Source organism: Eulemur rufifrons, chromosome 2, assembly GCF_041146395.1.
Source record: "Eulemur rufifrons isolate Redbay chromosome 2, OSU_ERuf_1, whole genome shotgun sequence".
Classification (NCBI taxonomy): Eukaryota; Metazoa; Chordata; class Mammalia; order Primates; family Lemuridae; genus Eulemur; species Eulemur rufifrons.
Genome location: NC_090984.1, coordinates 22,797,401 through 22,820,993, shown reverse-complemented (window position 1 = coordinate 22,820,993; position 23,593 = coordinate 22,797,401). Strand labels below are relative to the sequence as shown.

The 23,593-nt window shown below is 45.2% G+C and overlaps 1 protein-coding gene across 12 annotated transcripts in view; it reads left to right on the top strand.

Annotated features, from left to right (window-relative positions):
* The window catches only part of PML (PML nuclear body scaffold), a 43,976-nt gene that overhangs the window by 5,950 nt on the left and 14,433 nt on the right, over positions 1 to 23,593 (top strand). For 10 of the 12 annotated variants that reach the window (XM_069481952.1, XM_069481933.1, XM_069481982.1 and 7 more), the window contains exons 3-4: positions 16,161 to 16,741; positions 18,618 to 18,688. In XM_069481952.1, coding sequence (XP_069338053.1) covers positions 16,161 to 16,741; positions 18,618 to 18,688 — 652 coding nt within the window. Of the gene's footprint in view, positions 1 to 4,525; positions 4,598 to 16,160; positions 16,742 to 18,617; positions 18,689 to 19,217; positions 20,535 to 23,593 lie in introns of those variants that run through there. The other 2 variants (XM_069482038.1, XM_069482029.1) reach the window with 2 other exon arrangements.

Below are 23,593 nucleotides of genomic sequence, written 5' to 3'. Positions count from 1 at the left end.
ACACATCCTCCCATACACTTTAAATCATCTCTAGGTTACTTATAATACCTCATACAATGGAAATGCTATATGAGGAGTTGTTACATTGTACTTTTAAACTTGTATTATTTTTATTGTTACAGTGTTATTTTTTATTGTTTTTTTCCCCCCAGTATTTTGATCCTCGGTTTGTTGAATTCATGCAGATCCAGAGGGCTGACTGTATATTTAAATCGTTTAGCATAGTGCCTGGCACATATTAAGTACTCAGTAAACATTAAAATCTTATTATGGTCTCTCTGTTCTAGAACAGTTTAAAGAACATAAGAAATGGAGGCTTATAAAAGTTTTTTGAAAAACTATCTGGGGACAGTTGCTTTTTTCAAACAGTAGATTTTTTAGAACAATTCCCATGTTTGCCATGGTATTGATCTATATTGGATCTTGAGTCAGATTTTCTGGAAGATTTTCCAGTTCATCCTGAGTTTCTTTCATAATTTAAAAATGTGCTCTATACCTGTAATTATACCTACTTTCTTATTTCTAGTGTTGTATATTTTAAATAGTCTTTTCAAAGGACTATATCAGCTTTTAGTCTTTCCTTAGATTGCTTACTGATATTAATATTCTCCTTCTTTCTAATTAATCATTTTGGTTTTTTGTCTAATTTTTCTAATTTTTGTCATTGTTCATTATCTAGCTTCTTGAACATTTAATTCATTTATTTGCAATCTTTATTTTTATTTATAATAAAAAAATTTCAAGGTATGAGTTCTGCATATGGCTTTAGCTGCATGCCATAATTTTGATAAGTAGTGTTGTCATAGTCAATTATTTCTCAAATACCATTTCAGTCTTTTCTTAAAAATTTTCTCTTGAAGAGTTTTAGAGAAAAATCTTCTAAAATTTTCAAGTGGTTTGTGATGTTTGGTTTCTATTATTTGATATTAATATCTACAGTATGGTTGATTAATATTAGCCTGTAAGACTTCTATATCTGAGACTATATGGAAATTTTCTTTGGAGCCTAGGATATTTTTTGGACTAGCAAATTCCTAGCAATAATTCTTGGACTTGAAGAATTGTATTTGTTGTACAATACACATACATATATATTCATACACATACATATATGTACATAATATATGTATATGTATTTATCTATATGCATATATATAAGTAGGTTCTACTGTATGTGTATCTCCACTGTATTGAAACTTTCTACCTTTCTTTCCATTTTGTTTCACTAGAACCTTTTTCATTTACCACCATAAAGAATAGAATAGAAGTATTCTCCCAGAGAAAACAAATCCTTTAGTATACTTTTTCTTCTCCCTTCTCTTTCCCTTCCTACTTTCAGATTTAGTTGAAAAATGTGAACTTTTACGCAGATTATTACCAAACTTTTTATTTTCAGCATCCTTTCTTAATACTTACAAAGCTTCATGTCACATTACAACTCACTTGCTAGCCATAACCCTAGACTTTAATTGGTTTCAGTGCTCACAATAATGTTTCCTACAGCTTGTCTTTCTCTTTCTGGAATTATTTAATGTGATTAATTTTCCATTTTGTGGGAATACCACATCCAATAATTTTTTTTTTAATTTTTTGGAGTTTACTTTCTGAGATTTTAAGTGTCTTAACTTGTAGGTGTTTCTTTTGTTGTCACACATAAAGGAAAGTTTAGCAAGGTGTAAAATTCCGAGGTCACAATCACAATTGTTTCATCTTGGAATATATAAACATTGCTTCATAAATTTCTGACTCTGGTTTTACAGATGAGAAGTTCAGTTAATATCTAATTATTTTTCCCCGTGAACATCTGTTTTTGTTTGCTAAGGATCTTTATATAATTTTTTCTTCTTGGAAATCCTTGGTAAATCTATATCCAGGTATAGATCTTTTTCTTTTTTCGACAATCCTCCATGACCATTGTTAATCTGAAAACTCAAATCTTTCTTCACTCAGGAAAATTGTCTTTTACTTTTTACGTATTGATATCTCTTCCTTTTTTTTTTTTTATAACTATTGTTATATGGCTATTAGGACTCTAAATCCATCTTTTACATCTTTATCTTTTTTTCCATATTAATTCTATTGCTTTGCCTTTTTTTCTTCCAGATTCTTAGAGAGCTCCTTGAATTGATTTTCTAGCTCTCTGGCCCATTTTTTTCAGCAGACTTCATTCTACTGGTTACCATCTATGGGCCAGACATGGTGGCTCACGCCTGTAATCCTAGCACTCTGGGAGGCTGAGGCAGGAGGATCACTTGAGCTCAGGAGTTCAAGACCAGCCTGAGCAAGAGCAAGACCCCATCTCTACTGAAAAATAGAAAAAATAGCCAGGCGTGGTGGCTCACACCTATAGTCCCAGCTACTCAGGAGGCTGAGGCAGGATTGCTTGAGCCCAGGAGTTTGAGGTTGCTGTGAGCCAGGCTGACGCCACAGCACTCTAGCCCGGACAACAGAATGAGACCCTGTCTCAAAAAAAAAAAAAAAAACCACTCATTACTTACCCTCTGTGTTAAGTAGTTCCCAGCCATCATGTTATAGTTTTAAGTGACAAAAGAGCCAAATGGTCCCAGGATGCTTTTTCTTAGCAGCTTGTTCTTGTTTTATAATGTAGTACGTTCTTAAACCTCCCTGAAAAACCCACTTGGCACTTACAGAGTTTTATGTTCTCTGTACTGTCCCTTGTCAGTGTGGGCCGAGAGACTTGCTCAGTTTGGCCCCAATCTTGGCTGCCGATTCCCTTCATAGGTCCTGTGGTCAGTGTTGTCACTCATATGTACAGACCGGTGTCCAGATTGTCAGTGTCAGTGGCTGCTGTGGGCTGGTGGCCAGCGTGTGAAGCGCGGTTTACAGTGGGGCAGGGCCCCTCCCCCAGGGCCCCGGAGGGCGGGAGCTTGTAAGTGGCCCCCCCACCATGGGAGTCATGGGTGGATTTCTCCCCAGTGTGGGGGAAGAAAAAAGTCTTTTTCCTCTACGCATTTTAGGTTCTCTGCTAGGGGCTTGTAAATTGGACGAACAAGGGACAGACTAACAAGAGAAAAGCAGAAGCTTGTTAGCATGTGCATCTCGCATGTGTGCCGTGCTCGTACGTGGGAGTTTCCAGAGATGAGTAACTTGAAAAGGTGGTTAGAACTTCGACTTATATAACATCTTAAGAAAAGAAAAACATGTTTAGAAAAGTAGGAAAGGGGTTTTAGGCGTTCACGGGTGGGGAAATTGTGGGAGGGTGAATGCATTGGGGCTGATAAAGGAGCAAGGCTGGTTTGTGCCAGCCTATCCCAGTCCCGACTGTCCCTTCCCGTCGTCCGCGTGGCCATAAAAGTCCCCTGAGGGAGAGGATTCATGGCAGTCCTCGGTTCTTAGAAGTTTTTGCTTTTAATCAGAAAAGGAAGCCATGGGAAGGCTCCTTTCTGCATCTATTGATTCTTATTTGCCTCCAGCTCAAAATAATTGTATGCCAGAGTGGCATATTTTGATCCCCCACGCCAGGTACAGTGGGCAAGCCTGGTCCAGCCAGCATGAGAGCGCGATTCCTGTCCCTTGAACATGGTGCATGGCTTACAGAAACCCGAACACTCATGCATACACACGAGTCATAGTGTTTCACAATTCACCAGGGGCTACTGGAAACACTCAACTTACTTTTTCTGTGCCAAACCTCAGTGCCCTCAATAACCTGTAATTTCTTTCTGGTCACGACTCAGTAATAAACCACCCCATCCTTTGACGCTGAGCTGACGTAGAGCTCACCTTGGGGAGCAGCACTTGAGGTGGCTTTAAACCTCGGACTTGGCCTGCGAGTGTCTGCCCTGGGGCCATTGACATTTGATCCACACACCTGTGGAGTCCCTTCTTTCAGCCCATGTTCATGTCATGCCTACTGTGTGGCATGTTCTCTGCTAGGGGCTGGAGTATAAATATGAACAGACGTAGCCCTGGCCGTCCTTGCGGTCACAGTCTGGTGGAGGAACGGATCAGCAGTTAATAATCAAGGCTGCAGAGGGCTGTGAGGAGGACTGTGTCACTGTGCTATCTACTGTGTTGTTGTTGTTTTTGTTTTGTTGTTGTTTTTTATTTTTGAGTCAGGGTCTTGCTCTGTTGCCCCGGCTAGAGTGCAGTGGCATCATCACAGCTCACTGCAACCTCAGACTCCTGGGCTCAAGCGATCCTCCTGCTTCAGCCTCCCAAGTAGCTGGGACTACAGGCACACGCTACCACGCCTGGCTAATTTTTCTATTTTTGGTAGAGATGAGGTCTCGCTCTTGCTCAGGCTGGTCTCGAACTCCTGAGCTCACGGGATCCTCCGGCCTCTTCCTTTCAGAGTGCTAGGATTTCAGGCGTGAGCCACCGGAGCCCGGCCTATTGTGTCCATGTTTTGATAGTTGCCCTTATCACCCTGCCTTCTGGATATTGTTTGCCCTTGCCAGTGCCCTTTGTCCAGCACAGGCCTGACATCCGGTATGTGCTCGTCAGTGTGGAAAGGCGGAAGGAGGAAGGAAGACAGGCACAAAGGCCAGTGAACTCAGAAATGTCCCACTGCTCCACCTAGATCGGCCGGGGAAGGCCTTTTCAGGGAGGGTGCCGCACTGACTCAGCATGACATGTAAGAAAAGAGGAAGGCCGTAGAGAGGAGGGAACACGTGTGCGAGACAGAGGCGCTCGTGGCTCTGCGCGTCTCGGGAACTGCAGTGTAAGGTCTACGTGAGGCAGCGCCTGGACGGCTGTGCTGGGGTCAGACACGGTGTGCTGGAAGGCAGTTAGGACTCTATCCTGCAGTTTCCAGAACATTCGGTGTCCTTAGTTTGCTCCTTTTTCATACCGTCTACTCTCCTTGCCAGCGAATGTCCTGCAGAATACCCTGCGAGTGGGCACTAAGCGGGGCTCTGCAGGAAACCCACGGACGGGCGTTAAGGAAGGAGCGGGAGGACCGGATCCTCTCGCTGTACTCGTACCGCGACTGAAGTGGGCGGGTGTGGGAGCAGGGGACCGTATATATTTCTTTGGCTGCATACTTATTTATGTGTCACCCTGTTCCACCAAAAATTTAAAGGGATTTACCACCGTATGTTGGGTGAAACTGAAGCAAAGAATCTGGACCAGGGGAAAGGGAGCAGCATTAGGAGCCCGAGGCCATGGTCCAGGTGGGGTGAGGCCACAAGGATGCAGAGATGGAGGGGTGGGGAGAGGGCCAGGGTCTCACGCCGCCTGAACCTGCCTGCACTGCAGGTCCTCAGGAGCGCTGGGCGGGGCTCCTACACACACGTGGTACAGGTCTAGGAGCTGAGACCGTCTGTGTCTGGGTGCCAGATCCTAAAGCTTGCCAGATGGCCTGGGGGGATTAATCCAGGGCCTTCAAAGCCTGTAGCCAGAAAGAGCTTGAATTATAGTTGAGTGCAGAAAGCAAAGGACCTATTAATCAAGTTGAAGAGGTGTGAGGAGATCGTAAACTAGGAGAAGAGTTCCCAAGACCAGAAGCTGGAAAGATTGGTGACAGGTGGGGGAGAAGCACAGGGGACAGCCCAGGGGAGGGTTCACCAAAGACATGCAGCAGCAAAGTTGGGGCAGGGGCAGGGAAGAGTTGTTGGCTGAAGAAGAAATGGAAAAGACAGATGCTGATGGGCCTGCTAAGGGCGGGACTATGGGGAGGCAAGCCAGTTGCCAAGGGTGCAGACTGCAAGGGGGCTGTCACCTGCCTGCCCCCCCCATGAACCCACAGTGAGTGTCTCCCCCCGTTTGCACCCTAGACATCTTGCTGCCACCCCTAGTCCCAGCCCTGCCTGGTGCCCTCGGGGAAGATACCGGTACATTGCATCTTACCGGGGATTGACGGTGTTTTGGGGATTGCTTCCTGGCCTGTGAGGAGCACCACATGGGCAGAAGAAAGGCAGCTGCCCAGAGTTGGGTGACATGACGGAAGGGACAGTCAATGACCCATTTCTAAGTTCTCTATGAATTTACCCAGGGGACTGGGTTCAGAGCCAGGAGCTGCTGTGTTTCTTTTCAAGGAGAGGCCTTGAAGGTAGGTTTGTTAGAATAATGTGTGGATAAAAGGGATTTTCCCCCCTGGTTCCCTTTGATGTTTTGAAGAAAGAAGCAAGAAATTTAAAGTAGCCCAAGCCAAGATCAGGGTTCGGGCTGGTGTCACTTTCTCAATTCTCATGAAGGCCAATCTCCTCTACTTTCTGCAGCTGGGGAATGGGCTTTGCAGCTTAGGGATGGAGGCCTGAGACCCTTGACTTGAAATTAACAAGATTTCCTCATTGATTCTTAACTGATAGAACTAATTGACTAGAACCACATCCACCCATCCATCCATTGAACGATCGTTTATTGAGCATTTATTTCATGCCAGGTATTGTGATAGCTGTTGCCAGATGAATCCTCATCCTGTCTTTGAAGTCTGACTCTAGGGAGTGTTTCAGACTGCGGATAAGTGTGCACGGCCTTTTACTGTATGGCAGGGACCCGTAGGTTCCAGAAGACATGTTCAGATAAAGTGCTGTGGCCGTTTTAAGGAGGGGGAAGTTGTGCATAGTTGGGAGGCTCAAGGAAGCCATGACATCTTAGTCAGTGTTGGAGTTGTCCTTGAAGAGGTTTGTTGGACTATGAGTTTCATCTAAAAAAAATTGTCTAAATGAGTGACAACTTTTTAGTGAGTGGCTTAAGCAGGAACCGGATTGATGACTTATGTAAGTGAATAATGGGAGTGGAGCTGGCCTCTGACCTGACTTGATTAGAGATATTCAGGAGACACTTCCTCTGTATTTCTAGTGGCCTCGCTTCCTTCCAAAACTGTTTCATTCCCAGAAGGTTGTACCCCTCATGGTTGCCAGGGGATTGTGGCGGCTCCAGAGGTCACACACCGTCAGTCTCAAATTCAAGGGGAAAGAGTACGAATCTCCTCCGGCATTCCATGCCAGGTTTCAGTGAGTCTCTGATTGGGTCAAGTTCCTCTTCATGCAAGGGTCTCTCGGGCTACTGGGGATACGCAGATTGGCTTAAGCCTGAGTCACACACGCCCCCAGAGCTCATGGAATGAGAGCAGGAGTATGTGGCTCCCTAAAAGGAGAGTCCAATTCCATAATAGATCAAGAAGAAAGAGGAATGTCTTTAATACGTCTTAGAAAAATGTCCAGTAGCCACTGCAAGTGAAAGCAAAGAAGGAAAAATATTCCAGGTGTGTAGAACAGAAACAAAAGGGAACCGGTGTGAAGCCAGCCTCAAGGGAAGCACCCTAACTCCTTGGTACCTAGGCAGCCTCTTTTTAATAGAAGGCTTTCCCTTGGCAACACAGTAGGACACTACCCTGCCTTTTGCCATGTTCTTTCTTATGCTATCATCATCATTCCTGTACCCTGCTGTAAGATTACTGAGGAAGAAAGAACTATTCCCGTTGTACAAATGAGGTGAGAGGCCAGAGAGTTAATGGGAGCTGCCCCAAAAGGAGAGCTTGCCCGAGCCAGGACCAGAACAGGATAAACAGGTTTTCGGACTGCAGACTGGGGGCCCCTTTCCTGTTCCTGCTGGGCTGTACATCAGGCAGCCCACAGCCAACGACTGTGCTGAGTTGCAAAAAGATTCTGCAAGTTGTTTGTTTAGAACTCAAGAGTTTTTTTTTTTTTAACAGATGGAGTTTAACTGTGTCACCGAGGCTGGAGTGCAGTGGTGTCATCAAAGCTCATTGCAACCTCAAATTCTTGGGCTCAAGCAATCCTCCTGCCTTAGCCTCCCAAGTAGCCACCATGTCCAGCTAATTTTGTAGAGATGGTGTCTTGCTCTTGCTCAGATTGGTCTCCAACTCTTAGCCTCAAGCAGTCCTCCTGCCTCAGCCTCCGAAAGTGTTAGGATTACAAGTGTGAGCCACCACACTCGGCTAGTCAGAGTGTATTTTATATTATTAAAAGTAAGCATTCTGGCCAGGCACAATGGCTCATACCTATAATCCTAGCACTTTGGGAGCCTGAGGTAAGAGGATCACTTGAGGCCAGGAGTTCCAGATCAACCTGGGCGTGACCCCGTCTCTAAAACAAAAAAAATTTAGCCGGGCATGGTGGCGCATACCTGTAGTCCCAGCTACTGGAGAGGCTATGACAGGAGGGTCCTTGAGCCCAGGAGTTCGAGGTTACAGTGAGTTATGATTGCGCCACTGCACTAGCCCAGGCCACACAGTGAGACCTTATCTCTTAAGCAACGTTAAACTTAACTTTCCTTGACATTAACAGAAGCAAAGAAACTGAAAATTAGAATTGCTAAACTTCAAAGAAATATTTCTTCATCTTAAAATATTTTCCTAAAGGATCCCTCTAACATTAAGCACAAAAAGAAAAATTAAGCCTAAGGAGGTGGCGGCTCATCCCTGTAATCCCAGCACTTTGGCAAGCTGAGGCCAGAAGATTGCTTGACACCAGGAGTTCAAGATCAGCCTGGGCAACATAGCAAGACCCTGTCTTTACAAAAAAATAAGAAAGAAAAGAAAAAAATTACTAAGATTTTTATCAAGAGGTTGGACTCATATATGTATATATACAGTTTGATTGTTTTTTAAGAGACAAGGTCTTGCTGTCTTCCAGGCTGGAGTGCAGTGGTGTGATTGTAGCTCACTGCAGCCTGGCTCAAGCCATCCTTCTGCCTCAGCCTCCCATGTAGTTTATTTTTAACAAAATGCTTCCATTTTAGATGGTAGTAACTGAGTCTGCTATGAAAGATCAGGGTGCTCCTATCCTTTCAGCTTTGCTTCCATGTCAAAGGGCTGTAATGCTTAGCCCTAGTCCTTTTACTTTGACATCGCTTTTCTCAGATTCTGTATTTTAATTGAGCTCTTAATTGGACGGATGTTATTAGTAAGCAGTTTTTCCAAGAAGGACTTCTGTGTTCTGAATTCCTTGAGTCTCTTGGTGTTGAGAATGTCTTGCATTGCTCTTATACTTGAATGACATGTTGGCTGGTATAGTATTCCTAGGGCACACTCTCTTCCCTTCAGAATTTTGTAGATACTGCTACATTGTCTTCTGGTATCAAATGTTCAGGAGAAGAGGTCTGAGGCCAAACTGATTTGCTATGTCTGTCTTGACGTCTAAAGATATTTTTAATTCTTAGTGTTTATTACTTTAACCAAGCTGTCTTGGTGTTGAGCATTTTGTATCAAATTATTCTAGAACCTGGCATGCTTTTTCAATCTAAAAATTCTGTTTATTTCAATGAAATTTTCTTATATTACTTCTCCTCTTCCATCTTCCTTTTCATCATTCTCATTTTTCTCTTTTTCTTGCTGTTACCACTAGTATTACAATTTTTAATTTATTAATTTAAGTGTTTTCAGATTAGTAATCTAATAGTATTACTATAATTTGGGAGGGGAGAATTTATTTATTTAATGGCTACTGAATGAGTAACCAAGATCAGAACTACCGTATCCATCCAAAGCTATATAAAAACCATTTTTCATTATATATACATTTTTTGTAAAGGTATTTGAGAATATCAGAATTATTTCTGTCACATAGGAGTTTTCTATGTCACCAGATTCTGTTAACATTTAATAATTAACTTTCATCTTTGAATTTTGTAACAAATTCCTGCTGTGGCATATTTTACAATTTGGATATGTTCTGCCAAAGCTCCTAGAGTTGATGAGGTATTTCAAGATTGCCATGATTGAATAGAAGAGGTGCCTGTTCTCACTATATATTACTTAACTAAGATAGTATTATGTTATTATTACCTTAATCATCAAATATCTTTTTATTCATGGCTTTAATTGATTATTTGTGGTATTTCCATTTCATTTACTAAAAACAAATCAGATTTAAATAAAATAGCTTGATAATCACTGTACTTATCTATGTGATAAACTTTGTCGTATTTCTTGTAACAATTTACTGTCGTGTAAATCCAAATTGTGTTGATGTTTACCAATATTCAGTACTATGTAATCGTAGTGTATTGTTATAAAAGTCAATGGCTTTCCCCAGGTGCTCTACCCTTGTTCCAAAAATGGAATCTCCTTTATTAACATACAACATATGTGATGCTTAAAAAATTTCTCACTCCCAATACTATTTTGATTGCACTTATGAGGGTCATCATTGCCATCACCTTGGCACAGGAGGATAATCATGTTTTAGAAATACCGTGTTGGTGGCACTGGGCAGAGTTGGTTGGAGCTGGAGCCACCAGAGGCAGGGAGGCTATGAGGGTATAGTGCCCCAGGAGGTAAGCAATAACTCAAGCAAGAACAAAGGCAGTGGCAGTGGGAACTGCTATGGCAGATTTGGGCGCCAGGATTCTGCCGTATTCATCTTTACATCCTTGCCCCGTGCCTGGGCATAGTTGATACTGAGTCATTTTTTAAGTAAATGATGGCAGAATCCAGAAGACCTAATGAGGAATTATCGTCGAAGCCATAGAGGAGAGGGAGGCATCTGGGATGGTCCCTGGCTTGAGTGGCCTTAAAGTGGTGCCATTCCCCAACATAAAGATTGCAGGAGAAACAGGGAACCCACGTGGCCGTGTACCTGCTACCTAGAGAGTGAGTGATGTGGTCCCATGGAACACTGTTGACCGGCCATGTGTCTTGGGGGCTGGGACCTGTACAGAAAAGAGCTGGTAAGGAAACACACAAACTGTCTCTTCCTCATTGTTGGGTGGGGGGCCAGCATAAGACAGGAGTGTGAAACAGGAGGTGCTTCCTCCTCTCACCGCTTTCCTTGCTGCTTCTCTAACTTCTGGTGTCTCCCTCTCCGAGACCTCAGCCTTTCCCATTCCCAACACTACCTTCTCAACCAAGGAATAGTTAGGGGGGAAGTCGGGAGGGATAATGCATTCACTCTCTTTAAATACTTCAGGCTTTAGGATTACCCATCTCTTCTCCTGGTTTCAGAATCTTGTTTCCTCAACTGTGTCACCCAGGAGATAGCAGGAAACCAATCTTCTTAAATGCATTCATACTACAGGGTAAATGACTGATAGAGCCCTCTAACTGCCCTGTAGTTATCTGATTTTCCGAAAGAGCTGCTCCTTTGCCACTCCACCATAGTGAAAGCTCCATGTTGCTGCCTGGAGGTGGGGCAGGTGGGGGAGAGTTTTTTGGTTGCCATTTGGGCAAGCCAGACCCTCCCTAAAGTGCTGCCCTGGTGCCAGCTGGTCCTGTCTTCATAGCATTTTTCCTTCCTGCATTTCTAAGTGACCTGTTTCCTAGAACATCAGAAGTGGCATGCTCCTGGCCCCAGCAGATGTGGCTGGACTAGGGTGGCCTGAACATACTGGGGAGGGGACGGCCCAGAGAACACTCTCAGTAGTGATATTTCCTTACTTCCTGAGGTTGCAAGGGTCACCTATCAACAGCAGAGCTAATCCCTCGCCATATATAATTCTCCCTCTTCTTTCACAGCTCCAAACTGTCCAGTGTGTATCTGGCACTGTGCTGGGACCTTCACATACTCCAGCCTGTCTTTTTCCTTGTAGTAATGCTTCCTTGGGGGAAGTATTATGGTTTTCATTTTACAGATGAGGGAATTAAGACCCAGAGAGAAAAAGTAATTTGCTCAAGACCTCATAGCTAGGAACTGGAAGAGCTAACCCTTACCATTTCTGGCATCACAGTTTAGACACAGGCAGCCTTGGGATGGGGAGATTGAGAACCCAAGAAACATGTTGAGGCTTTTATTAAAATATACTACTGGGTGGCCGGGCGTGGTGGCTCACACCTGTAATCCTAGCACTCTGGGAGGCTGAGGCGGGAGGATCGATCGAGGTCAGGAGTTCAAGACCAGCCTGAGCAAGAGCGAGACCCCATCTCTACTAAAAATAGAAAGAAATTATATGGACGACTAAAAATATATATAGAAAACATTAGCTGAGCATGGTGGCGCATGCCTGTAGTCCCAGCTACTCGGGAGGCTGAGGCAGGAGGATCGCTTGAGCCCAGGAGTTTGAGGTTGCTGTGAGCTAGGCTGACACCAGGGCACTGTAGCCTGGGCAACAGAGTGAGACTCTGTCTCAAAAAAATAAATAAAAAATAAAAAAAATAATAATGGCAGTTCTATAAAGTGTTACCTGGTGGAGAAAGTTCCCCTTCCCTACACTGATTTTCCAAAATTTTCTTAGCTATTTCAACCATTTATTCCTTCATATGAAATTTAGAATCATTTGTCTAAGTTTCAAAGTCTCAGTTTCAAAGTTCAGATTCATAATCTGATTAAAATTGCTTTAAACCTTTATGTTAACTTGAAGAGAATTAATAATCTTATAATGTTTAGTCTCTCTAATCCAGATTTTGATATACTTTTCTGTTTTTAGACTTTCTCTATATCTCAGTGGGTCTTGTCATTTTTTTCATGTAAGTCCTACATATTTCTTGTTTGGGTCATGTTTAGGTATTTTGTAGCATTTTTTTTGAATTGCTGTTGGGAATGGGATCGTGGAGTTTTTGCCCATATTTCTTTTCATTTGCTTTCCTGAGATAGAATGCAGCAATTTTTTTCTCACTTAATTCGTGTGCAATCCAGCCACTTTGCTGAGCAATTTCTTATTCATTCAGTGGTGTTTCAGTTCATTCTTTTGAGTATTCAGGAGCAAATAACTGCCATTTTGTCTTTACGGACACACAGCTCTCTGTGTCTGGGTTAAGTGTGTGTTCCTGCCATGGAGCTCCTGTGGGCAGGCGCCCACCTCACTTCTGTCTCCCTTAAAGTGCCAAGCACACAGTAGGTGCTCAATGAATGTCCCTTGAATGAGAGCGAAGGAACCACTCAGCTAAGGAGGTCATTCTGGCCCTAGATGGCAGCCCTTTAATGGGTCTGTGTTCAGGGTCTGCACTCCCGTGTTACCAGAGGGCTGGGGCTTTCAAGGCCAGGGTGTCAGATTTAAGCTGACCAGCTCACGGGCACCGGCTGCCAAGCGTCCATTTCCGTCTGGAGGGGAGCAGGGGCTGGTTTCCCCAGGGAGACCCCATTCAGGGCGGAAGGGGCTTAGAAATAGAACCCAGCAGGGAGACGCTATGGTTGTCCAGAAGGTCTTGCCCTCTGTCCAGCCAGGCCGCCTGAGGTGCGCCCTCCCAAGCTGGGTGCACTGTCCCCAAGGAAGGGGACCCAGCATCAGACGCAGCCCCTCTCCCGTGGGTCTGCAGCAGGAAAATGACAACTGCCTCTCATTCTCCTCCCTTTATTTCTACACCCTCTAGAGTTGCCCACACTTACTAGTATTTTATTTTTAACTTAAAAAAGGTAATATATTTATACATTCACACGGTTCAAACATGAAAGCAATCTAAAAAGGCATACGGTGAAATGTCTCACTCTACCCCTGGCCCACCCCGTCCTATAACCACTTTTATTAATTTGTGTGTCCTTGTAATAATTATTTAAATACAATCAAATATGAATATATTCTTATTTTTCTCAGTTCTTACACAAAAGGTAGCATCCAATACACTTCTGCACTTGATTTTTTTACTTACAATATATATCATAATAACACAAATAGCATTTATTGAACACTCATTATATGCCTGTCACTGTTCTAACCTTTTTATATATAATAACTCATTTAATCCTTCCAATACTCCTATTATTAACCTCATTTCTCCATGGAGGTTTTTTCATATCAGTACCTAAAGAGCTTCCTCAATTTCTTACAGCTTCATAGTAGTCCATTGTTTGGGTACATCTTAATTTATGTAACTAATTGCCTAGTGACAGACGCTTGGGTTGTTTCTGATTCTTTGCTATTATGGACTGTGCCACAGTGAATAAATTGTACGATGTCATTCTGGATGTGTGGAGACAGGGCTGCAGAGTAGGTACCTAGAAAAAGCATTTCTGAGCCAAAGGATAAATGCTCTTGTAATTTTGGTGGATGCTGCCAAATTGCCCTCTGCAGAGTTTTTGGTTCCCTTCACAATTGCTTAGAATTTCTAACTAAGGTTATCCTTGCCGAGCACTGTATTTCAGTCAGGCTGGCCAGCAGGCTCTCTGTTGGCAGTTCCAGGACAAGTTGGTCTCAAGGCTGTCCCAGCCAAGACTCTTTCTCCTGGCCTCTGGTGGACTGACTTATTCTTGCCATTGCTGGTGAGGGTAAATTCCAGCAACATTTCTGGGGAAGTAACTACCAGTATTTTTCCTGGTAACATTTGAAGAAGCAGGCCAGGCGCAGTGGTTCACGCCTATAATCCTGGCACTCTGGGGGGCTGAGGCGGGTGAATCGTTTGAACTCAGGAGTTCGAGACCAGCATGAGCAAGAGCGAGACCCCGTTTCTACTAAAAATAGAAAGAAATTATATGGACAACTAAAAAGATATATAGAAAAAATTAGCCGGGCATGGTGGTGCATGCCTGTAGTCCCAGCTACTCAGGAGGCTGAGGCAGAAGGATTGCTTGAGCCCAGGAGTTTGAGGTTGCTGTGAGCTAGGCTGACGCCACAGCACTCTAGCCTGGGCAACAGAGTGAGAGTCTGTCTCAAAAGAAAAAAAAAAAACATTTGAAGAAGCAGCATTGCCATGGTTATGAGCATGGACTCTGAGCCAGACTGCCTGGGTTTTATATTAGTTTCCTATTGCCACTGTAACAGATTACACACATTTAGGGGCTTAAAACAATACAAATTTATTGTCTTTTAGTTTTCGAGGTTTGAAGTCTGAAATGGGTCTCTCACTAAGACAAAATCGAGGTGTTAGCAGGCTTCTTTCCTTTGGCAGGCTCTTGGGGAGAATCCGTTTTCTTGATTTTCCCAACTTCCAGAGGCTGTCCGGACTCCTTGGTCCACGGCCCCCTTCCGTCTTGAAAGCCAGCAACATAGCGTCACTCTGACCTCTGCTTCATCTCACTCTCTCGCCTCACCCCTCAGTCTTTTATAAGGACTTTCATGATTGCATTGGACCTACCCAAATCATCCAGAATAATCTCTTTATCTCAAGATCCTTAATGTAATCACACCTTCAAAGACCCTTTTGCCATAGTAAGGTAACATACTCAACGGTTACAGGGTACTAGGACATGGACATCTTTAGGGGCCATTATTCTGCACACTACAGTTTGTATCTGGACTCTGCTACTTATTAATTGTGTGACCTTGGACAAATTATTCATATTTTGCTGCTTGCATCAGTTTTTCCATCCTTAAAATGGGGATAATAATAGTACCTATTCCATTGGATTGCTAGGAGGATTAAATGAGTTAAGATTTGTCAAATGCTTATAATAGTGTCTGACACATACTAAATGCTATGGAAATGTCTGCTAGCTAAAATATGTTAAATAAAAATATTAAAATACAAACACATTCTTTGATCTAGCAGTCCTATTATTTGTAATCTATTTTCATAGAAACAAAAGTGTCCATGATTAGGCTATATAATGTGGATATTACTAAAGCATTGTTCATATTAGCATAAAACAAACAAACAAAAAATAGAAAAAAAAGAGAAAAGAAATAAAATGCACAAACAGAAAATCAACTGAATGTCCATCAAAAGGAGAATGATTGAATCAATTGTGGCCCATCTGGAGTATAACGGAGGTATTAAAGAGAAGACCTCGAGGAATATCCTGAATGAAAGTCACACTAGAGGGGGGAATTACAAAGTAATGATATGGCATGATGTCATTTTTTTAGAACAAACCTCAACCCCCAAAATTGTTGTAAATATTTGGGCCAATTTTATAACATCGGTATGTCTGTTTCTTCATCTGTGAAATGAGGAGCTCAATAATTCTCACCTCACGGGCTCTTGCCAACGTTAAATGAGAGGGTCGGTATGTGTCAGATCCGTGAAAACCTGCGAGCCGCAGCCCAGTCGGTGTTTGTGTAAGGTGGTTTGAGTGGAGAGAGGTGCAGAAGGGTGCACTCCACGATGCTCACCTGGTGCCTCGGTGGGGAAGGGAAGTTCAGAAGTGGTGGAAAGAGATTATTATTTTCTTTTTGTATATCTTTGCGTTGTGTCACGGATGTTGAAATCGTTGCTGTAGTAACTTTTTATACTCTAATGTTTGATTGGTAGTTTGGATACTAGCACCGTAACCACAAACACTGAATTGGGGAAAAGCACGAATGTAGAAACATATCGTGATTCAAAGTTTGGTAATTTGGGCAGAGGAAGTTAATAATGAAAATTTAAAGAAAAAAAAAAAGGCAGGAGAGCTCTAACGCAGGCCGGCTTCCTGTGTCCGCAGCATCTACTGCCGGGGCTGCTGCAAGCCGCTGTGCTGCTCGTGCGCGCTCCTGGACAGCGACCACAGCGCGCTCAAGTGCGACATCAGCTCGGAGATCCAGCAGCGGCAGGAGGAGCTGGAGGCCATGACGCAGGCGCTGCAGGAGCAGGACGGCGCCTTCGCCACGGTGCACGCGCAGCTGAGCGCGTCCATCGGCCAGCTGGCCCGCGCGCGCGCAGACACCGAGGAGCTGATCCAGGCGCGCGTGCGCCAGATGGTGGCGCTCGTGCTGGCGGAGGAGCGCGAGCTGCTGGAGAGCGTGAACGAGCGCTACCAGCGCGACTACGAGAAGCTGGCGAGCCGGCTGAGCAGCCTGGACGCCGTGCTGCAGCGCATCCGCACTGGCGGCGCGCTCGTGCAGAGGATGAAGCGCTACGCCTCGGACCAGGAGGTGCTGGACATGCACAGCTTCCTGCGCGAGGCGCTCTGCCGCCTGCGTCGGGAGGAGCCCCAGAACCTGCAAGCCGCCGTGCGCACCGACGGATTCGACGAGTTCAGGACTCGCCTGCAGGACCTCGTCTCTAGCATCACCCAGAGGACAGGTAAGCCACCCTTGAGGGCAGCCTCTTTGTCATTTAAGGGCTTGAAAGAGAGTCAGAAAAGATCATCTCCATTTGACAGAAAAGGAAACTGGGTTTTTACTAAGTCTCTTGGGTTGGTCAGGTCTTAGGTTCCAGGGTACAGAGTATAGGGGGAGAGGAGGCTCTGACTTGGGCTGCAGCCACCCAGAGGGGACACGTTTTACTAATTTACAAACCGTGTGGATTAGCTGTGACCTTGTAACCCCTGTGGAACATGTGAAAGTTGAGAAACTGCAAAGCCGAGAATCTGTCCCACATCATTTTAGCCCCAGAGGGACCAGCACTTCAGGAGGTTTTCCAAAGCCTCCCCGTGCCCAGAAACAGACAAGGCAACTGGGATGTGGGGTTAGGGCAGAAGGAGGCTAAGAAAAGCTCCTGGGTGGCTGAGTGATTGCCCAAAAGCCTGCAGTGACTCAGTGGAGGATATCCCTTGTCCCCCCGGGGTTGACATGCCATCCGAACTAGGCCCTGCCTAGTACTGGGCACTTGGGAGGTTGGGAGACAGCAGATCAGTTCCTGATCTCTAGAGTTGTCCAGTCCAACTGGGAGAGGAGCCAGGGCCACATGACAGCTGGAGAATGGGACAGCTGAGTGCAAATCCAGGAGTCATAGCAGCTCAGTGTGAGTTGGGGACATCAGGGCAGGCTTTCAAAATGAGTGGAGAGAGAGTGCACAAGAGGGCCTCCTGGGCTCTTTGATTAAATCTCTAAGCTGGAATCTGAGCTCTGAGCAGCCAGTGTAGGATACCCTTACTGAGAAAGGGGAGAGAGCCTGCAAAATCTGAAGGCACGTGGGCAGGAGCCAGCGATGGAGGGCATACTTACTCCTCCTGGAGCTGGTGGATGTGGGCTCATAAAGGACAATCCTAGAGTGGGCGTGGACTTGTGCTTCTCCCCCTAGGCAGTGACTGTTACCCCATATCCAGGAAATGACCCCGCAGAGTTTAAACAGCAAGCCTTGGGTATTGTAACTTGGCAGTGGCAGAGAGAAAAGTTATTTTATTCTGAAGAATGAGACATTTAGATTTTTTTTTTTTTTTTTTTTTTTTCTTTGTTGAGACAGAGTCTCACTTTGTTGCCCAGGCTAGAGTGAGTGCCGTGGCGTCAGCTTAGCTCACAGCAACCTCAGACTCCTCGGCTTAAGCGATCCTACTGCCTCAGCCTCCCGAGTAGCTGGGACTACAGGCATGCGCCACTATGCCCGGCTAATTTTTTCTATATAGATTTTTAGTTGTCCATATAATGTCGTTCTATTTTTTTTTAGTAGAGACGGGGTCTCGCTCAGGCTGGTCTCGAACTCCTGACCTTGAGCAATCCACCCGCCTCGGCCTCCCAGAGTGCTAGGATTACAGGCGTGAGCCACCGCGCCCGGCCGAGACATTTAGATTTAAATAAAATAAAATTAAATCAATTAAAATAAAATTTAATTTTAGATTTAAATAAAAAACAGACCGCAGGTAAGGAAGACTATCACAGAGCTCTCCCTGTATGCAGAGAGTCAGTGAGCAGTAATGGTTTTATGGTTGTCCACACTTCGCCTTCCTGGTGGCCCACAGGTGGAGAGAATTGCACTTGGGCTTTGGAGCTAAAAGCAAGCATGCTCTAAGGCCACCTCTCTTTCCCTTCTGGCTGGGTTCTACCCACAGCAGTTGAGAGAGCTTTCCTTCCAACTGTCAGCCTCTCCTTGGAGCTGTCCAGTGCTGTGAGATGTCCTGGAGAATAGGTAGCCAGGAAAAGCAATAGGGACCTTCTCTCTGTCACTGTCTCAGATCAGGATGCCCCTCTGCTCCTCACTGAGGTATCTCTGACCTGCCTGTGACCTTCTCTGTGTTCTTCAGATGCAGTTCTCTCCAGGAGAGCCAGCCCAGAGGCTAACAGCACTCGCAGGGACTCTTCTGACATTGAGTCGGTGAGATGGGTTTGAGGTCTGAAGGGGGGGCAGTAGGGCCCAGCAGATCAGGCAGATTGTGAGTTCTGCTGTCCCTGAATCTGCAGGGAGAGTGCCTGAGAGAGGGACAGCAAGTAGCTGGACTGGAGCTTTCATGGGAGGACATTAGGAAGGGTTGGCTGGCTGACTCTGGGCTCCTAAATGCCAGAGTTGCTCCTGATGGGCCATGAGCCAGGTTCAGGGGTGGACAAGTGGTGAAGGGAGGCAGTCACCGGCAGCAGCCCTGATGGAAGTGGCAGATGACCTCTCCTCCCTGCGCCAACCCTAAATGTGGTAGCCTTTTCCTGGGATCAACACAGGCGGACCTTCCCTCTTTTTCCCCCACACAGTTCTTAGAGAGGAAGAGGGAATGGGGCCAGTAGTCAGATCTCAATCCCACCAGTCTGGATTCTGCTGTTGTGATTCCAGGGCCACCACACATCTAAGAAACATAGTTTCTCAGGGTTGGAAGGCACCCATATGCCATGTAACGTGGGCATTCTCTCTGCAGCACCCCTGACCTGCGGCTGTCCAGCTTTCATGCACACACCTCCAGGGACAGGAAGCTTGCTCCTTGAGGCAGCCGCCCCCACCTCTGGACTGCTCTGGCTTAGAAAGTGCTTCCCTAGGTGGAAATGTGGTGGCATCCCTTTGACTTGCTCCCCTTGGCGCTTGCAAGCATGGTCCTCTCCACCAGGATAAGCTTCCTCAGTTCCTTCCTGGACCTGGCATCTGGGCTCCTCCCCAGCCTGTCACTCGGGTTTGCGTGTACCTACCTGTCAAGGATCTGGGCCCAGTACTGACCAGTCCTCCATGGAAAGCAGGTCTTCTAGTGGGAGGCAGAGGATGGTATGCCTTCCTAGCTTTGTCATGGGGTAACTTACAGGCTGAGGCAATCAGGAGAGGCTTCCTGGAGGAGGCAGGACTTAGAGTCTGAGAGTTTTAGAGCTAGGAGAAAGCATAGAGCCTAACTCCTTTTTTTTTTTTTTTTTTTTTTGCATGAAGCTAAGGCCCAGAGAGGGGGAGGGGGTGTGACTTACCCAAGGCCACACACAGCAAATTAGGGACACTAAAAGCTAACTCTTAACTGCCTTAGGTACTACATCCCCATACACACAATTTCAAAAGTAAAAGGGCATTTTATTTGTTGGTCGATAATACAATCACATGGTCAGAAATAGACACATAGAAAATGCTAATGTCTCACTCGCACCTCATGCCCCATTTGTCCAGTTCTTCCATGCATCTGTCTTTATTCATTTCTTATATATCCTTCCAGAATTTCTTTATGTAATTACAAGCAAATGTGATTATATATACTTGCTTTTTCCACTCTATTTGTGCACAGAGGTAGCATAATACCATATATACAAGGTTTCACCACCCAGCTATGTTGTTCTGGAATTCTTATCCTGTCATTAGGAGCTTCCTGATACTTCCCTGACACCTTTCTTGCAGCTGCATAGTGGTCCACCGAATGGATGTAGCATGGTTTATGTAGTTCCCTGCTGATGCACATTTCGGTTGTTTGGCTATTATAAATGATGCTACAATGGTTAATGCCCGCAAAGAAATAATATGAAATAATAATGGGAAAGTGCCCTGGATCCACAGACTCAGCCATCTTCCGGGTGCCAGTCGCCGGTTAATGAACACAAGAGCTCACATGATCAGGCCTCTTGCTCGGTCTTTGTCTCGATAAAGCCAGAGCAGATGTGGCCTCTCACTGTCAACTATGAAACAGTTTGGACTTGGGCCATCAGAGGAATGCCCTTTGGCAGAGCCTCTGCTTTTCACTTCAGTCTTCGGCTGGGGGCAGCGGTGGAGCTGAGGGCGAGGCGGGCAGACATGGGCTGTCCCTAGGGAAAGCGGCTCCACCAGCCATGCCAGGAGGGAGGCAGCTCTCGGACCCATGCTTCTGCCTTAGGAGGCAGCAGGCAGGCTTCCCGGTCCAGCACTTGTCCCTCTCGAAACTGCTGGTCTGTCTGCATTCACTGCAGCCCTGTGCCTGGAAGCTAGGAAGAGAAAGCACACCAGCGGGCTTAACTGGGAGTGTTTGGGAGGGGCGGCGGCAGCGCTGAGTATTTTCCCTCTATTTTCTCGTAGGCTCTTTTTGTAATGATGTTACGATACTTTGATGAAAAAAATAAATTTATTATTTTAAAGCTATAAAACAACTATAACTATAAATCTGTTATCATGTTTTTTTCCCTCTCCTGAGCCTCCTGTGTGTCCCCTGCTTCATTGACATTGGTGGGGAGCGGGTGTTGGGGGGAGTGGGGGATGGGCAGAACCAGAGAGGAGCCCAGCCTTGCCTTTGGGGAGTTCACGGCCTAAGTGCAAAGCGGGTCCTCTGCATACCAGCCGTTTGTAGAGCCAGACACAGAAGGATAGAGCAAGACCTTTTAAACTCCTTTTTTAAAAAAAAAATTTTTTTAATTGTGGTATAATACACACTAACATAAAATACACCTTCCTAACCATTTGGAAATGTACAGTTCAGTGGCATTAAGTATATTCACATTGTTGTGCCACCGTCACCACCATCCATCTCCAGGACTTTTCCATCTTCCCACACTGAAACTCTGTACCCAATACGTACTAACTCCCCATTCGCTCCCCCAGCCCCTGGCGAACACCGTTCTACTTTCCGTCTCTATGATTTTTACTACTCTAGGTGCCTCATATAAGTGGAATTATACGGTATTTGTCCTTTTGTGACTGGCTTATTTCACTTAGTATCATCTTCTCAAGATTCGTCCACCTTGTAGCATGTGTCAGAATTTTCTTCCTTTTTATGGCTGAACAATATTCCATTGTATGTATTTTGCACATTTTGTTTGTCCATTCACCTGTGGATGGACACTTGGGTTGCTTCTACCTTTTGGCTATTGTGAGTAATGCCACTGGGAACATGGGTGCACAGATATCTCTTTGAGACCCTCTGCTTTCAGTTCTTTTGAGTATATACCCAGAAATGGAATTTCTGAATCATACCATAATTCTATTTAAATTTTTTAAGGAACCGCCATATTGTTTTCCATATTTGGCTGCACTGTTTTATTAATACATTGTCACCAACAGTAGCACATAAGGGTTTCGACTTGTCTACATGCTCACCAACACTTGTTATTTTCTCTTTTTTCTCTTTTTAAGAGACAGGGTCTCACTCTCTTGCCCAGACTGGAGTGTAGTGGTGCAGTCATAGCTCACTGTAGCCTCAAACTTCTAGACTCAAGTGATTCTCCCACCCCAGCCTCCTGAGTAGCTGGGACTACTGACATGTGCCACCACATCTGGCTAATTTTTAAAAATGTTTTGTAGAGATGGGGTCTCGCTATGTTGGCCAGGCTGTTCTTGAATTCCTGGCTTCAAGTGAGCCTCTGGACTACCAAAGTGCTGATATTACAGGCATGATCCACTGCAGGTGGCCTCTTTTTTTTTTTTTTTTTTGTTAAATAATAGTTATCCTAAGGGTTGTTAGGTGGGTTAGACTCTTTTTTGACCACCACTCACTGTAAAAAAATATGTTTCCCATCATCACATATAGGATATACACATACACACACATACCCATAGCTAAACAGAAGTTTTACAAAACAGAGTATGTTTATTACATGGGATGTACTCTGCGGGGAGTTAGCTACACTCCCAGCAAAAATTCGGGTCCCTCAGACAGGGGTCGTCGCAAAGGATGAAAAAATAGTAGGAAACAGAAATAAAAATATTACACAGAGCCAAAGATATAGTTTCTAAAGAACAGATTTATGAAGCTAGGCAAAGGAGAGTACTCGGAGGGTTACACCCCCTTCCCGGCAGGTGCAGCCCTGACTGAAGTTTCACACAGATATTTATAGTGTACAGTGTTTCGGTTGCCAGGGGTAACAGGATTTACATAATAACAGGTAGTTCGATTTAGGTTCAAAGTCTCCCAGAAGGCTTCTACAGATCCCTTAAGTAACTCTATCGAGGTGAACAAAGGGTCATAAAATCTTCTTAGGGCAAACTGCTAAGTTTTAAGATAAAGCTATCACTTTAGCAAAAACAGAGACATCTTGGCTCTGGTTATTGTGTGTTAGAACAGAGATTTCAGAAGTCAAGCATGAGCTGCCCCTTATGCTATTTACTTTAACCGCATGGTTCCATCTGGGCCCCAGCTCAGGCAGCGTATCTTATTGATCAGCTTTTATCTCTGATCAGCTCTCCTCTCGGGCAGGGCGGCCTGTCTTTGTTGATCAGCTCCCCATCCCGTGGCTCTGTGCAAACCTGCTTTGTCTTTCAAAGCAGGTGAGAACCACAGGCTTGAGACTGCAACTCCTGAAATCATTCCTGTCTCTAAAAATATAAGGGGCATTTCTATAAATCAATATTTCTTAGGCTCAACAGTCCTCCAATAATTTCTATTCTATACTATTGTATTTAATATAAAAAATGTTGGTTGTGACTCACCAAATTGCTTTCATGATCCATGAATGGGTCACAAGACGTAGTTTGACAGACGCTGGCCTGGAGAGCTCAGTGGTACGGGTAGACTTTCCTGGAGGCCTGGGAGAGAAAGGCCCTGGGCGACCGTCACCCATTCTTTCCCTTCCCCAGAGGGGCTCGTGCCCTTTAATCCAGGGAGACCGTTCTCTGCAAGATACTGAGAGAAAGAAAGGAAGGAGGAGAGGAGGGAAGGAGGTGAACCCATCATGGCAAATGGTGTGGGAGCCCCCAGGAAGGACCTGCCACAGGCTCCGGTCCCCATCGCCTCCCCAAGTCGGTGCTGGGCTGGAGCCTTGCCTGCCTCAACTCACTTGCCGGCAGCCTCTGTTCCATCCTCCTCACCCAGCCCCGGCTTGTCCCATCGTCCTCAGGAGGCCCTCATAGGAGGGACGGAGCTTGTCC